Source organism: Plutella xylostella, chromosome 15 (assembly GCF_932276165.1).
Source record: "Plutella xylostella chromosome 15, ilPluXylo3.1, whole genome shotgun sequence".
In the NCBI taxonomy this organism is placed as follows: Eukaryota; Metazoa; Arthropoda; class Insecta; order Lepidoptera; family Plutellidae; genus Plutella; species Plutella xylostella.
In genome coordinates this window covers 643,616-661,244 of record NC_063995.1, presented here as the reverse complement: position 1 = coordinate 661,244, position 17,629 = coordinate 643,616, and the positions used below count along the sequence as shown (strand labels likewise).

Sequence of the window (17,629 nt, the reverse complement as noted above, 5' to 3'; positions counted from 1 at the left end):
GTTCACAATCACAAACATACATACCTAAATACATATACTTAGGTAATACAGAGAACCTCCTCTTTTGAAGCTGGTTAAAAAGTAACTCACTGTTAGCCTGCTGCATGTCGGGCTCGTGCGCGTCGTTGATGGCGAGGCACAGCTCGGAGGAACCGGTCCAGTAGTTGTTGCCCCAGTAGAACATGCTGGAGTAGCGCCCGCTCGCGTCGTCCACTGCGGAGAAGAGGTGAGAAGGTTAGTGAGGTTTATTGAGGAAAAGGGTGGATTGGAGAGAGATGCGAATAGAGTGAGTATGGGGAAAATGATGCATTGGAGAGAGACGCGGATAGACTGTATGGGGAAAATGATGCATTGCTGAGAGACGCGGATAGACTGTATGAGGAAAATGATGCATTGCTGAGAGACGCGGATAGACTGTATGAGGAAAATGATGCATTGCTGAGAGACGCGGATAGACTGTATGAGGAAAATGATGCATTGGTGAGAGACGCGGATAGACTGTATGGGGAAAATGATGCATTGGAGAGAGATGCGGATGGGGTGTGTAATGTGTATGTTGCGGTAAGAGAGTGTCAAAAAGGCACCAGCTCAGCGTGTGCTGTGCCCAGAGAGGCCACAGCGCTGGTTTTCAGCTGGCCCTTAGAGTTGTGACCTCAGTCACGAACGCGAGGTATATTAATTAGGATGGGTTGTGTTGTGTTGTGTGTGTGTGTGTATGTGTGGAATGTGTGTATATTTGAGTAAGCTAGGTTGGTGTATAAGTAGATATAAGTAAGTAGGTACATTAAGTAAAAATATATATTTATAAATAATAAAACGTGAATAATAAAATAATAATACTAACCTAGAGGTTGTTATCGTTGTTGCATACGAGGTAGGCGTTTATTATTATTTGAAATAGTTAAGGTATAACGTGACTTGATACAGCACTTAGAACTAAATTGAGATAACATTTGCAAGAGCTGGGTGTTGAGGTCAAATATTATTGTGAGTGGGGGACTGGATTGCAGGTGAAGTACCTATTAAATTTGTATGTGTAGTGCCTAACAAAAAAATAGCATTATTTTGTTCTGGTATACAGTCAACTTACGTACGCAACTGGAAAAAATATTTGTAAACTTTAAAAATGCTCATTTAAAGATCTTAATCATAATCACTAAAAAGAGATTGACAGCTCCTTATTCTTTACCATTTTTACCTTGGTCTAAATAACCACTTTTTTACGAGACGTGTCATTTAGTTATTCATTTGTTGGTTTATTGAGTCCATTATAAGCGGGCGAATAGTGCCAAGTGTACATTTTGCAATTTGGCGGTGCGTGCATGTTAATGACTGACGGTGACAAAATGTTGTTATTTTGTATGCGACTATCGTTTTTGCAGTTTACAGTTTCAAGGTCTTTTATTGAACATTTGCAGATTGCTGTATTAGGCGATCCGAGTACCTAAGTATCGAAGTCGTGAGTAAGTATGGCATTCGCACTTATTGGCCATACCTAGTTAAAAAAAGAATAACACTAGCTATGTATGTAGTTAGTGTTAGTAGTACTGTAGGTAGGTATATATAGGTACAAGAAAAAGACTGAATACAGAGGAAGCAAAACAAGTAGGTATGTTAGGAGCGTGGCCCGTGGAGGTCCAGTCTCTGCATGCCTACTGCATAGTATGTATTGTATATCAAGTTTCAGATATCGCTGTGGGATATAGTGATGTGGTGCTTCCATGGAAATTGTTTTACTTAGCATAGTCGCGGATTACCAACCATTAATGGATAAAATTGCTTTAAATCCTCATATCCACTAAGTGGCATACCTAAGTCCTAGGTAACTGAATGGCAATAAAAAATGCATTAAGACTTGAAGCGTGGCCTTAACACGTTGATTGATGAACAGAAGTGCTGATCAGAATACGATGTCCCAGCAGGCTGGTTGCTCAACCACTGAGCCTAGGCAAGGCCGTGATGCTATACGTTAGTATCTTTTGAAATTGAAGTTTAGTAGTGATAGGAATATAGCACAATAGGAGTATGGTACTTTAGTTCAAGCCGGTGTGGCTTATTATAAACGCACAATGGGAAAAGAGGGGTGACTTAAGCTTAACCTGCCTGGGTGTCCATGGTTTGTAACTTCGGTTGTTCGGGGGTGCACCGACTATATCAGACGCTATTCTGACTGGCCAATCATTTCACCACAGTGACAGGACAGTGTCTGTCAACGATTCTCTTAGAAGAAGAACTTTGTGTATTGTCTATGAATATAAATATGGTATAACTATAGGTACTATGAAAATATGATAATTATTACTTATTGAACTTGCGTATGGTTTATTTTTAATTTAAGCCTTAAAAACGGACATTATTAAGTAGAATTTCCTTCTTTTTTTTTTAAATGACAGTGCATCCATAATGTTATTTTGTCAAGTGCTTAAAACAATGGTTGCCAAAGTAAACTATCACATTTTGGCGGCCCCGTGTGAGCGTCACATTGCGCAAGCGCAGGCTGCTTTCTCCGAGTGACACGCGTGTGACACACAGGTGACGGGTGTCACTGCGCTTATTGCGCATGTCGTAACGTCATATTAAAAACAATGCAATGCGAAAGTGGAACTGACTACGACCTACGACAATGAGCTATTAGCTTCGAAATTGCTTGGCGCTAATTTGAACTAAGAATAAGAAGATATATAGTAGGCTCACTGATAATCTTTCACCCCTAGTAGATCCATAGATGAATGTTTCTATTAGAAAATTGCAAGCTTGTAGTTATTTTCATGTTCAATTTAATTGAAATAGTTTTGAAATGATTCTAAATAGCTTGCACATCATGATAAACTTTAATTGCTTATCGTCCACTTCTAATTTCAAAACACGGTGTAATAGCTCAAGCCATGTCCATGTGGCAAGATAAAGCTGGTACTTATAAAAAACTCTAATTATGTTATCTTAAGCAGTAGGAACAGGTTGTGAGGAATGTGGGTCAGATGGGACGTCGCGGGAGCATTGTTGTTGCGTGCGGCGCATGCGTGATGCGTGTGCAGCCATGTTTATTGTTCTGTTCTATCTTGTCTCTGGTGGCGTAATGCTGGCCGGCTAGACGAAGATGTTTATTTTATAAACATTTTAATTCTTACTTTTAATTGTTTATGTTTTTTTAAACGAATTTACTAAATCCTGACGGCATCTAGGTGGTTGACGTATTGTTGTTAAATTGACCTCTGCCATCGCCTAGTTTTTAAGAAAATAAATATAGTAGATTATGAATAAATAATAAAAATATGTGGAAAAAGTACCTCCCATACTATCTGCCTATCTTATCCTAACTACATAACCCATGTCATAAACTTTCCGTGATCCCATAATTATGGTAGGAAGATCGAAATGTATAATTTATGGTTTAAATCCTTCTTTTGTTTAACAACCTACTTGGGTGGGAGCAATTTACTGGCCCTCACACAGTGCTCAATACAGCGTGTTAGAAAGTTTAGTAAGACCAGGAAACGGGGGCTTTGCCCCTTCAGACCGATTGTGTTATTAGAGCCCGGCGGGTCACTCCCAATGAAGTAACATTAAAAACTTACACCTTAGAATAATGTACTGCCTTGCAGGATGGACAAGACATGTTCACTCTCTGTTACTTGTGTCCTAATATACTTACTCTACATGGCTGTATTGTGTATTGGGTTGGGATGCCATCATTTCGCCTTATTTCAGACTCGAGAGCAAAAGTCAGTTCATTTCCAAGATTAGCGGAAGACTCAGTGGTTATGGTTTGTGAATCTGACTGCTGACCTGGTTCTGGACTCGTTCCCCGGGGCAGATATTTGTTTAGAAAAGTTAATATTTGTTCTTGGGTGTTGGAAGTGTTCCTTAAAAAAGTGTGATATCTCCAACCCGCTTGCCAAGCATGGAAATGATCTCAATGTACCTCCCTAACTTCTGCTATTGACTATTTACGGGCAGTTTTTTTATTAATTCAAATAAGTTCATAATGTTATTCACATTTGTATAATTTGGAGTGACCCCTGCAACAGGAGCGCGCCCAGCCACTGTGAAGGTTCTATGAAAGAGTTTACCTACCATGTGTGAAGTGTACGAAACTCTTTTCAAATTTATATTATTTAACCGCAGATTGTTATCTTATTTACACAGTCCATATTTTTAACTTTAAGCAGCACTTTAGTCCATCGTTTAAATACCAAATAATAATTTCAGAGAATATTTTTATGATATATAACTTGTACAAATTGTGAAACAAACACTTATCTTAGTAGGTACCTAAGGTAGTTTACTTTCAACTAGTTTGTTCAAATTGTTTTCTCAATAACCACTATTCAGTTAAATTTCAACATGTCGAATACCTTTGTACACCTACATAAATGATATTACAGACCCAAAGGGCCCGAGAAATTGCTGGCAAATTAAGTTAACACGTTTCACGTTACACCAATAGTCGAAAAACAACTTTACTTTCCATTATTTTTCTAAGTTAGCAGGCAGTGTGTGTGCTAACACACTAAGTTTCAATAAATAAATATGATAATGCTACCAGCGTGATGGGAACCTTTGTGTCGGGTGTGTAGCGACACATGTTATAGTCACGTTTTGCAATGTAAGCTTTCTAGTAACTTCCAGTAGCGAACAATGCGCAGACGCTCTAGTCGTCTCGCGCCCGTCACTTAGCTCACACACTGAAAATGTAATTGGTTACTATGTGTATAATCTCAGTAAATAGTTTGGCCTCAAGAAATCCTGCATTTCGTCATTTACCACAACCCAGTCACCTCTATACCCTAAATTGATGACCTCCGACAAACTGAACACGCAACCTTCGGAAGAAACGATGGAGTCAGCACGGCGATGACGCGGCGCAGCATGGAACGGCGTGGACGAGACGGCTCCCCCAGCAAGGCCGTGGGGTAACAGGCGCAAACATCAAGAAAATCATCTACTGGAAGTGCATCACCCCTTCACAAATTTGGCTACGCAACGCAAAACTAATTAGCGTATCGAAGCATCTCAAGTCAGGACCTGGACGAGCGGAACACATAGAAGGTACGATTGCGCGTTCACGACGGAAGGTCAACGGGCGGTAATCGGCGCTTCTGAAGTTAGCGAGTTTTGGGCGGTTTCCTCGCTGCGAGGCTGCCGAGCTGGAGCATAGTGGACTGGTCACCCACGCGGAGGCTCACTCGAGGGTCCTCAAGGAAGTTCCCGCCAGGATGGATGAGAAGTGCTAAGAAAGAAGCTATTTTTAGATCGGAAATTCACATGGTTCAATCATACACAAGGTCCGATTCGCAGAACCGAGGTAGCAGCGTTCATCTTGCACGGTCAGCGGAATGTGATAAGCGCGTCGCGAGTGAACATAGTGCTACGTAGTTTTACCAAGTGGTTTATTGTGTGATTTATAAGTTTGATTTGTTAATTTTGTATCAGTATTGAAATGTAATTTTGTGATTTCTGTTTTGTTTGATATTGTATGTTTCAAGTTTAAAGCTCCGTAAGAGAGGCTTTTGTAACATAGGTATTACGTATTGTACTTGAAAATTTTTGACAAAAATTTTGAAAAACGGGGGAAGTGATGTAGCGACACATGTTATAGTCACGTTTTGCAATGTAAGCTTTCTAGTAACTTCCAGTAGCGAACAATGCGCAGACGCTCTAGTCGTCTCGCGCCCGTCACTTAGCTCACACACTGAAAATGTAATTGGTTACTATGTGTATAATCTCAGTAAATAGTTTGGCCTCAAGAAATCCTGCATTCTTCATTTACCATGGATCCCATAGTCACCCCACATTTAACCCTAAAGGTGCGTCCTGGGGCGGGCTATTTGTATAATATACCTCCGCCACCTTGTACACCTATATAGGTAACATATTATAAGAAAAGCTTCCTTATATATGAATAGGTAACATACTTTGAGAAATTCCTTAATGAGACCTTAAAAATGTTGCAGAAAAGAATCCTTTCCAATATAGTATCCAGGTGGATTCATTTAGGTACCATCTTATCGATATAATAGTTATACATGTATAGTTACTGAAATCAATATTACACAAGTTTAAACAAAAAGTCGCCGTTATCTCGCAAGAACCACTTTAACAATCAAGGGCGTACCCAGGATTTCAGCTAGGGGGGGGCAGCTCATACCTATTTCGAGATGATGGTCGGTCGATTGTAACCAAAAATCATGAAAATTTACTTGTAGTGCGTAGCTAACCTATACCTACTATAACGAATATTGTACAATATTTAATTTTAACGTAAATGCAGGTATTACCGCCATCTTTAAGCCATTTTTGACTTTGAAGATCGAAAAGAAAGGGTTTTGGTTGATCATTAAATATAATATTTTTGTATACGATTATACAGTGTGTTGTTTTTCGGACCCAACAAACTTTAAGGGTGGATTCTACGAGTAATTTCATCGATGAAAAAACCCCCATGTGTGGGGTCAAATCTAAATATTCTAGAAATGGCGGCCATTTTAAAGTTTTAGATAGGTACTTAGTTTTCATAACAAATCATATCTCGAGATTTAATTAAACGCCTTACGGACATGAAATAAAATGATTTCATCGGCAAATAGCCATTTGTATCCAATAAAAATATCCACAACTGCTAAAAAGGTACATAAAATAAGTTAAAAGCACCTAATCTAATTTATTGGCGCAAAAAAAAATTATTTAAAAATTTACATTTACTTTGAAAATAGCCCCCTTCGATGATATTTTTATGTATTAATTTAAAACTATTTGAAATAAGCTAAACAATGATACCAAAACCGTAGGTATCTGTACGTCGAGGCAGTCAAGAATTATCGAAAGTTTAAAACACACCTAACGGAGCGCCGCAGCTCAGGTAGCAATCGTCACGGGGTGGCGGTAATACCATCAACTGCTTCTATCATTGAGGGTATTATTACCGTTTATTTTAAATGTTAATTTTATCGTATTTATATACTTGCAAAAACCTTCGAAAATACTTACTCCCAGTTTCTATAACTCTATCTATCCTTAACTGGTAGTTACTTTCATACGATTTTGACAGATTGTTACTTTTGATTATGTCAAAATCGTATGAAAGTAACTACCAGTTATGGATAGATAGAGTTATAGAAACTGGCAGTAAGTAAACATGTTGAATAAGTTATTTTAGAATTAAAGTCAAGAAAATTATCAATAATTTTATATAAAAACTCTTTTGTAACAAACCAATGTTCTTACGGGACCGATCATGCAACTCTGTCTAAAAACCTGGTGAACCCGGGAAACTATTGAAATATTTCTTTTTCTAGAAAAGCTACGCATAGAAATTACTGTCCTCTTCCTTTTTTTGAGGAGGTTCTCAATTCGTCGGGATCTTTTTTTTTATATATATATTTTTTATGTATGTTCACCGATTACCCCGCCGTTTATGAACCGATTTTGAAAATTCTTTTTTTTTTTGTATTGGGTGGAGCTCCCTGGTGGTCCCATTTTTTTTCAGAATTTTACCTCACCCCCAAGGCTAGGGTAAAGGGGTAAAAACAGGGTATGAATTTCCATTTTGGGCACATATTAACCGATTCTAATGAAATTAAGAACGTAAATATAGTTCTTATAACAAAAAAATATGATTGTGACCTTGAGCTGATCTGATGATGGAAACGGAAGGCAGTCAGGGGAACTCCTCAACAACGTCTCGTACTCTCACATACGAGTAGAACTTGTGTAAACCTTAAATTATTTCTTACATTTTAGTGGTTTTTTGAAGTCGGTTTTTTAATTTTTTAAATTATTATTTTATGTTTTTCCAACACTTGTCTTCATTTTGCGCAGAGTAGGTAACACGTTTTTAATTCCCACTTGGCCGGAAAATTTAAGTTTATTTTATCTTCTAGGGGGGGGCAGCTGCCCCCCCCTGCCCCTACCTGGGTACGCCCATGTTAACAATAGTAAGTAAAGTAAACGCTTTAACATTTTTCAAGACTCATTTTCAAAAACCTATGGGAAAATTATCTTTATTTACCCGTAATAAGAACTATGGATTCTGCTGCGGTCCGGTTGCTCTACAATATGTATTGAGGTCTTTGCCTCTAGTTCTCTTCCTGGTTGAGACTAGTTTTGAAACTGAGTTCTAGATAATTTAATTATACCAACGGCTACGTGGGACATGATTAATAAATTTTCAGTTTAAAATCTTGCAAAATATAGCGAAATATGTTGTTTTTATGAGATAATTGAATAACCGATAGAGGATACACTGAGTCAAGTTTAGAAATTATATTTATTGTCGATTAAAACCCCAGCTTTAGAAATATTATTTTAAATCTTTTCAGAATGTACTATTTTTTTATTTAGTTCAGGAACAATATCACCTTGATTGGTTATTACTATAGATTGGTACTAAATATTGAATAAAAATATATAAACTTATTCAAAATTCTAATTTAGACAGTGCACATTTATCTAGTTAAATTTTGGTAACCGTCTTCAGAGCTTTTCAATTAAAAAAAAATAATAAACAATATCGTGAATGGTACTGAAGTCCCACACATGATTCGTACACATATATGTAAGTACATAAGCTGCTGCTGTAAACTCATTTGCTAGTTAGCTTTACCCAGTAACCTCATTGCCTTTCCCAATGTTGCGAATTACACCAACATCACGTAATATTAAATTACTCAGCGGACACAAATTATCATAGTTTTAGTGGAACTCGTATTTCATATATCTGTTTGCTTAGTACCTATATAATGTAGGGTATAGGTCATAGGTTTGTACATTTATGTAGGTGTAAATAATAGTACCTTATTCTAAATAATCTACGTTATCCTTATGAGGCTAAGTTATTAGATTAATAATTAATTAGATAAAATCACATTATACGTTACTAAATATTTAAATAAAAATATTTTTAGATTCCGTATAATAGCAGAAATAAAGCATTTGATTTACCAAACCCATTTTTTACGATTTCTTTACTTATTTAACGTGTCGTTTGCTTTTCCATACAAAAGAATTCAACGGGATACCATGGAATAATTAAACCAGCTACGTTTTGAAAAGATAATTTTGGTTTTCTGTTATCAGTGAAGATTGATGGTTTTGTCACTTTGATTTGACACAATTTCAATGATCACACGTATTTATACAGAATATAAGTCAAGGTCAAGGTCAAGGTTATAACTAATAAAATTACTCTAGGGCCACTGGAAACAATGAAAGTTGCATCTTATTGGGCTGGATTTGATTTTGTTTACATTTACGACAGCGACACGCAAGAAGACCTAATAAAAGATTTAATTTAATGTAAGTAGGTACTTATTTTTACCAAGCGGTCGTAGAACAGTTGGCCGTCCCAAATATCGCTGGAGCGATGAAGTCGGCAAGGACCTGCGCCAACTACAGGCAGGAGAGCGACTGCGCAGGATAGAGACCAGTGGCGACTTCTTGTGTCTGAGTCCACTTCGGGTCGCTGAGCCAGCGGAGTAAGTAAGTAAGGTAGTACTTATTTACGTACCTAAACATATTCTCACGGTACAGTAACCACTAAGATTGTTTAACAAATGGCTCTGTGGTTTAAAACCAGTGCTCATCTAGGTAAGTAAAGCTGCGCCCGCCCGCGTATTTAGAGCTGCTTTATTATTACTTAGATTGACATTCTCAAATAAGATACTGGACATAAAACTCTTGGCTGTCTTGGTAGTGGGTATATAGTGGATGGATGAGGAAGGCCGTGGACTGAGCGCTACTTGTGACAAACCCTTATCCATCTGTTCTCGAATTACGAATTAATTTATAATGATGATGACTGGTTTTTGAGGAAATTTAGGTATCGCACCATCTGAAACTTTGACAACAGTATCATCATGATAAGTAGTGTGTGGCTGCCTCATCATAGCCACTGCTGGCCACAGGACACCATCATGCAACCACTAATGGCTACCTCATAGACCATGGGCTTCCTGAAAGTCGTCGGTACAGCGGTCGGTGTAGCTACAATGTAAATACTTCGCCATACAGTAGCGCATAACTCGTATGAGACAGTCAAACAAATCCGCACATATCTGATCGCAGGCGCACGCGCACGTTACGTAAAGAAAGTAAGACACATGGCTGCATATTGCTATGGTGTATGTAACCTAACCGGTCCCCGCCGCCTTGTTCAGTGTGCGCCGTGACCGCCAACCGAAAGGTCTATGAGCAAACCGATTAGTATTTATGAGAAAGGTGGGAAAGGAAAAGAAAATATTGTAGGAAATTAAGAAACGTTTATACCTAACTACCAATTCTATTCTAATGTATGTGGAGTGTAAGTATCTCTCTCTAATGGAACATTTGTGCATATACCTAAGGTATATAAATCCCTGATTTGGAGCTGGTAGCATTTGTAGCTGTTGTAAAACTGCTTCGACCGGAAGCGAGTATTATCTGCATGAGGAAGGGCAGAGCAGCGCGGCACAGATGGCACTCTGTGAACTCGCTACCGTAGGTTCCCATTCCATGGCATATCGCTCTCCTCGTCTCTATGTCCTGGCCGTTGGTAGGTAAAGGTAAATACACTCACGAGCAATGAAAATGTTCCACCTGCCATTGACGTTCCATATGTCGCTGGAACTTTTACATTTCTCATCGTGAGTGTAGTTGATGGACGCTAGAATACTGGTGGGAATTTATCAAACTGTTTGGTACATAACTTGTTTTGTTATAAAATAAATTAAGATTGGCACAGAGGTCATTATACTTTCGTTACCAACCAGAGCTCTCGAAATTAATAATGTTGACCAACGCGAGAAACTAACCTGCTGCCCTTCGTATAAATCACATGTTTCACTTACAAAAAGAATGGTCAGTTTGCTTCATCTCTCAACCAAAACCCGTCTTAGTGTTGACGAAACATGGATATATATGCTTATTACGTTGGGTAGACGCGTGCTGGCGTGTCTTTTGGTAGCCTTAACCCGAGGTGCAGCGGTCAGCTAATAGGCCTGGGAACCATTGTGCTCGTGTGTCGCTTAGCTCAGCTGTTATTATATTATTATTATAATGCCACTGGGTGTGCCACTAACTTAATTTGTAGTTTGCCCTTTGTTGGTATTGTTAATTGCGTGGCACAGAGGAATGGGCATGGTAAATTAAGTCGTACCTTATGTCCGGTAGATACACTGCGGCCGACGACGTTGAAATTGCTCCATAGCCATTTCAAAGTAAAATATAAACTTTTTTATATTTTTTGCATAAGTACATACATACTACACACTACATACTAAACTTATTTTCATAATAATAAACCATTATGGTTTACTTTTGTATAATTATTACTAGAAGCAAAATAAACTTATTATTTACCTACCTTTTTTGCTTCTCATTTCTCAGAGGAACATTACACTTCGTTTGTGGGTAGGATATTCAATGTTATTGGAATGGATATGGGTGGGAATATGACAAACTACAGTTAATTTGTATTCTCAAAACAATAGCCAATACCTACTTACAACCTTTTTATTATTTGTACGTACTTCCAGTCTTATTAAGTAATTACTTACCTAAGTCATCTTATTATTATTTTTGTAACGGTGATAAATCAAACAAAAGGAGAATTTTCGATATTATAAAATATATTAAAATTGAATTACCTACGCCAAAACTATGCGTTTTCTTTTTACATCCTTTAAACCAGTGTAGGTACCTACGAGTACATGTCTACATGATTTTTACTTTCGCTTTTGAGACACTTTGCGGTCACACTCACAAGTACGGTGAACTACGGCAACTCACTTTTACGAACTTGCAGGACGCATGGTAACCTCATGATTTTCATTTAATATTCAGTGCAGCTTTTAATATAAGTAATCAGAAATTTTCTAAAAAAGTAGTAGAACAAATGTTGTTCAGAATGACCTAGGTACTCAGTCTTTCCCTTTCGGACTACAATAGTTATTTACAACTTTGGTTACACCCTGTATAATCAGCTAGTTTAACACCGCAATTGTTATCACGGACTTCTGTGCCATCTAAACTTAGTAACTTAATACGAATGTTAATGAAATGTAAACACCTCTTAGGAGTTCACATCAATGTTGCAAGTGAGTATATTTAATGACTGCGCATCGCACTAAGCATGTCCCTGATAGGGACACGTAGGTTTGTTTTAATTGTAGATACTACTATGCACACATAGGAAATCTGTTGATGTTTCCTTATACGATTTTAAAATACCTTCGGTATTTGTTATTATAAGTAATACGTATGTACATTGTAGAAATAAGCCTGCGTACCTATACATATATCTTTAGCTTCTCCGTTATAATACCTAATGGAAAACGGAAAAGGACCCCTTCTATAATAAATTATTCCCAACCTTATACCTAATTAAAACCCTGTGAAGGCTCTCTTTTAATAGTTCCAATATAATTCAAGCCTTTCCCCTCAAAAGCCTACTGACGGTGCTGACGTTGCCACTCAGACATTCAACAAACGTAGAATTTCCTAATTTTTCGCAACACGCTCGCGCCGCTCGGCCGTCCAACTGTCACTCAGTGCCATTTTGCTAAAGAAACTCAACATACTTAAATGTTAGGTAATTTAATTATCTGCATTGTTCATTGGGCATGAGCATGAGGGAGGTTCTGTTTGTGTTTTACATCACAATGAGGATTTTTTGCAACTGCATAATTAGTCGTGACGGATGAAAATGCTTTAAAGTAAGAAGTATACTCAATACTTACTTAATTTGCGATATTATACTCACCTAACTGTAAATGAGTTGATAAACGGAACAGGATTTCAGTTATAAAATGATTTTTTAATACGAGAACAAGTACTTCAAAAAGCTATGATTATCAAACCTGTGCTATGAAGTAGGTATGCACTAATTTAATCCTTCGATACGATAATAATATACTAAAGCAATTCTACTTTTCTTAGTAAGTAAGTAAATGGCTAGTATTGTATTTCATGTCCTAATTACTCGATGGACAATCACAATCAAATGAGCAAACCTACATAATCTTTTGTAACATCAGCGCTGGAGTGCACTTTACGGCGCCATAAAACTACAAGATAGTTCGAGCGGGATACCAGCCTTACGTTTTGCAAAATACCCAAAGGTCTAAGTATACATAATGATTATATACTTACTTACAAATATTTCAAATACTGCTCATAATAATCTTAATAATTCAACTAAAGAACTTCACTAAAATTAACTCTCGAGCCCTTATTGTCATCGTCAATCCTTTTATTATTTTTATCTACGCATAGTATACTAATGGATAGGCTTTACTATATATTATATTGATAGATATGATATATTTTGGTTTTAATTCTGCCAAATAAAAGTAAAATATATTGCCAATTGCCAAAAAAAAAAACAAAAATGATTACACTACACGAATTCTCCAACTAGCGCAAACCCCGACAGACTGACAACACCGACGCACCAAAAACGCGGAAGGCACAGCCATATTGTTCTGCAGTGAGGTAACTACATGTGGAAACTGAGAGATGCGGCGCTTGTGAAATGTTTACCGATAGAAACGAGTGAAGGTCGCTTACGCAACCGGCCGCGCAACCAACAGCACCAATACTGATGTGACATGCCACTGGTGCCGGAGAAACGGGGTGGCTGGGTCATTGGCTGAGTAGGTAGCTGTAGTCATCGCGTGCTGTTATTATTCTGAGATTTGTCTTAAAATTATTGGTGAATGCAAATGATGGTGTATCGCGTGGTCAAACTGATTAAGCATTATGTAAAATTTGCTTGCACAGGCAAATTCGTATGTAATATCTTACGTCGTATGGATTACTTATTAGGAACGCTACTCGGTTCGATATGAACCGTTATCGTCATTACTATGTTATAGGCGTATTTCCGAGCAAATGCACTTCCGCCATCGCGACAGTATCAATATACCTACTAAATAAAGTTTCGTTTATAAAAGAACATTCAATTTAGTTGGCTCAAATCATTGCTTTTAGCAATAATTTTCATAGCTGTTTCCAGCGCGAGCTCCGCTTAAGTTCCCGTGGAAACTCCGGGATAAAAGGATACTTTATCCTTTTCCTGTTCTTAACTTCGTTCCTACCAATTAAGCCAAAAAGATTGAGTGGTTCTGGAGTTATAAATAGCTAAATACTTTCTTTTAAACTTACATATGGATAGGTAAATGTACAAAATGTAAGAATTTGGAAAAAAAATGACCGATCCCACAAAAAAACTGGAGATCGGTCGAAGGATTACAAAATCAAACATCTATAAAACCTACACACATCCCGGTACACACAGCACACAAGAAATACGTGAGTTCCTGAATAAATATTGAATTATTAAATAAAAGCCTTTGATACGTCGCCAGCATCGTGTCATTAACATTCCTTAAGCAATTTGCGCCCAGTTTCTTACTTGAATAAATCTTCCGAAGCAGGAACTTAAGTCCTATTAAGCTCATCACAGGTGCAGATTACATACTCAAGTTCTGATTAACTTGACGTTCATAGGTGTGATATTATCCGAGTGTGACTTGCATATTGTGTGGCTGACGGAGTTAAAAACGGATGAATCATTTTTTATGGACTGTTACTGGCTAATTATGATAAGAAGGTATGAACGGGACTGCTAAATTTGATAGATTCCTATCTAGGATATAATATCATAGTATCAGTAGACAGCTGGAGTTGATATCTACATAGATACATACATACATATTAGGACCATAGATAACTATTTTGTGTTTACACCTGAGAGGAACAAAAGTGAGCTTTTATATAAAACATTCATAAATAATTCTGACTTACTGAAAACTTCGTCCGTCAGTGAAATATGATTATAACTTAAATCTTGCATAAGTTTCCTATAGGAAAGCAAACGAACCGTACCTTAACAAAGGATCTCCGGTGATTTCGTAATTTATCATCAAAGCCAGCCCGTAATAGTACCTAATATCTACGATACGTTTAATACCAATAAAATTACATCAGAGTGAAACAAGAAGTGAAATATCTAGACCGTGTGCAACACAATAGTAAATCCTGATGTCACAGAGAAAGGGCCCTAGCGACGGGAATTGAACTAATTCACACATCACGCTCTCACGTGAGTTGACGTGAGCGAGTGAGACGGTGACATCTGGGTGCAGAGAGGTGCTAAGTTTTGATAATTTACATGAAGAAGAACAATTTATTGATTTTATTATCCATAGTTAACCTCATAAGTACCTACCTACATATTTAGTAATATACATATTCAGTTTATTCGCTACAGGAGCTATTTGTATGATTGTGTAAATGACAACGAGGTATCACAATTTAAATTAATAATCAAAACCCACACGTGGCACACTGATGCGATGGGGATAATTACTGTAATAAGATATGTTATGTATAAGTGGTGGTTTTTATCTACTTAAGTATAAAGTAAATTGCGTAAAGGCCAGAAAAAATTTAAGTAACAATCTTACCATTGCATGCACATAACACAACGCAACCAATTTAAAATATACATTTATTTAATAGAAAATAACTAACCTACGTGATAAACATCTACTTAAGTCCTCAACAACGTCAACAACTACGAAATCTAGCTATAATAACAGCTATTGTGCTAAATAGAATTTATCTAACAATGGCGGATAGCACGAACTTGCGCGTTGAATTCTTTTGTATGGAGTATTTGCCGCGCGTCGATGCGGCCGAGCGTGCTTATGCAAAGAGGCTTTATTACGAAGGTAATATCGGTAACAGCGTCTATGGTCTGCCCGGGCCCAGTGTTCTTGTTTTGGTGTAACAGAGCCGTTGGCCCCGTTTTTTGGTTCGACGTTGCACTTATTACGCAAGGTAACCCTGTTTCGTTGAGAGAGAACGCGTTTTTTTTTTACTTTTTTCAATTTGTTCTACTGCGGTCAGTGTTGTGGGCGTAATGTTTGTAGTTTGTGGAACGTAAAATTTGAGGTATTTGTTTATGTATGCTATGTATTGATGGTTGCATTTGGATTTGTTACTTACTAGGTACTTAACTTGTTGACATCTTTTACTCGACATTCGAATATCTTTAATGAGATATACATATTACTGACTGTTTTTATAGTTTTAGATTGGATCAAAGTTACCTTCCTTCGTAATGAAAATGATGAGATAGCTGTAATAAATACACAGATACTTTATAGCCACTCAAGTTAAACCGGATATAGGTACTAGGTATATAGTAGGTACTATACCTACCTACTACTTACACACTACTTACTGACTTGCTATTTAATTATGAACAGTCATGGGTATAACAAATAATTTTATCGCATACTGAGTAAATACACCATAACCACGATTCATTACCCGATTGAAAAGCTAAGTGATTCTACATTTTGCACAAAGATTGTATTATGTAAGTAAAGTGGTTGTAGAATCGGAACCACAGATCGATTCGCAAAGGTCATCAACTATAGATTTAACGGCATTTCATTGCGAAAATTTTATAGGCATGGCTTTTAAGATTTAAAAGAAAGTAGTTACATACCTACCGAAATATAATAAAATGTTAAAGCCTGACATAAAATATAGAAACATTCATATTCATCTTAACTCTTAACTTAAGTATCAAAGAAAATAATCTTAAGCTTATATCATATAAATCTGAACGCAATAGACATAAACATGGTCTAAATTGCCTTCCCAACATAACAATACACATGAAGCCCACAAGAACAGCAACATAAGATTTAATAGCCCATTTTCCGGAAGCTAACACCATCGCGAGTGGGAAGTGCGCCGCCGCCGGTCGCATTCAAGTGAAAGAAAAAGTGAACTTACTCTTCATAGCCCAGAGTCGTTTTTCCACCAGCCCGTCGACGTAAAGCTGCAGGTGTTCCAGGCAGCGGCCCGCCACCTCGCGCCGCAGCTGCCGCCACTGCCGCACCAGGATCTCCGAGTCGAACACCCGCAGAGTGTTGTCTATGCCCAGGAAAGCCGACTCGTTGTAGGAAGCGCTTTCCCTTTTAGCGCTTATGTTCCTCGTCTCGTTAATCGTTGTTCGTATCGAGTTGCTGAACCGCTGGATGATGGAGTCGCGGCCCGGCTTGCTCGTCGTCTTGTTCTTGGCCGGCGCCTTCACGATGTGCTGCACGTTGTGCGACTTCTCAGTGCTGTGGTCGTGAGCGTCGTCGGCGGTTTCGCTGAAGGCTTCGGCGAAGGAGAGGCCGTCGTCGTCGGCGAAGAGGTCGAAGGACTCGTGCGGCTCGGGCGCGGCGCTGGGGGCCGGCTGCGAGCCGATGAGGTCGGAGTTGCCGAGCCCCTCGTCGTCCAGCCCGCGCGCGGATGTCTTCTTGATGTTCTGGAAGGCGTCAATGAGCGCGCTCCGCAGTTTCTCCTCCCGCGCGCTGCCCCCCGCGCCCGGGACCTCCTCACCGTACACCACTGATGCACTTAGACACAAACATAACACTAATAGGGGACCCATTTTGGTAATAGTATATTTTTGGTAAAAAAAAACTTAAAATTCAATGTTGCACAGTCATTTTTCACTAAAGTTTTCGTTTGTTTTATTTCGGATTCGAAATTCAAATTAAGTTTTTTTGGGCGCGCGTTTTTCGGTGGTTAGAGGTGCGCGCGCGGCATCGTCGTCGAAATGCGACTGGTGCGGAGGCTCTGGGGG

At 38.2% G+C, this 17,629-nt stretch overlaps 1 protein-coding gene across 2 annotated transcripts in view; it reads right to left on the bottom strand.

The window, feature by feature from the left end:
• Nucleotides 1–17,629, bottom strand: part of LOC105394449 (nose resistant to fluoxetine protein 6) — a 27,994-nt gene extending 10,365 nt beyond the window's left edge. For both annotated transcript variants that reach the window (XM_048626062.1, XM_048626063.1), the window contains exons 1-2: nucleotides 16,789–17,629; nucleotides 91–213 (exon numbers count right to left, since the gene is read on the bottom strand). In XM_048626062.1, coding sequence (XP_048482019.1) covers nucleotides 91–213; nucleotides 16,789–17,434 — 769 coding nt within the window. In that variant the 5' untranslated portion in view covers nucleotides 17,435–17,629. The remainder of the gene's footprint in view (nucleotides 1–90; nucleotides 214–16,788) is intronic.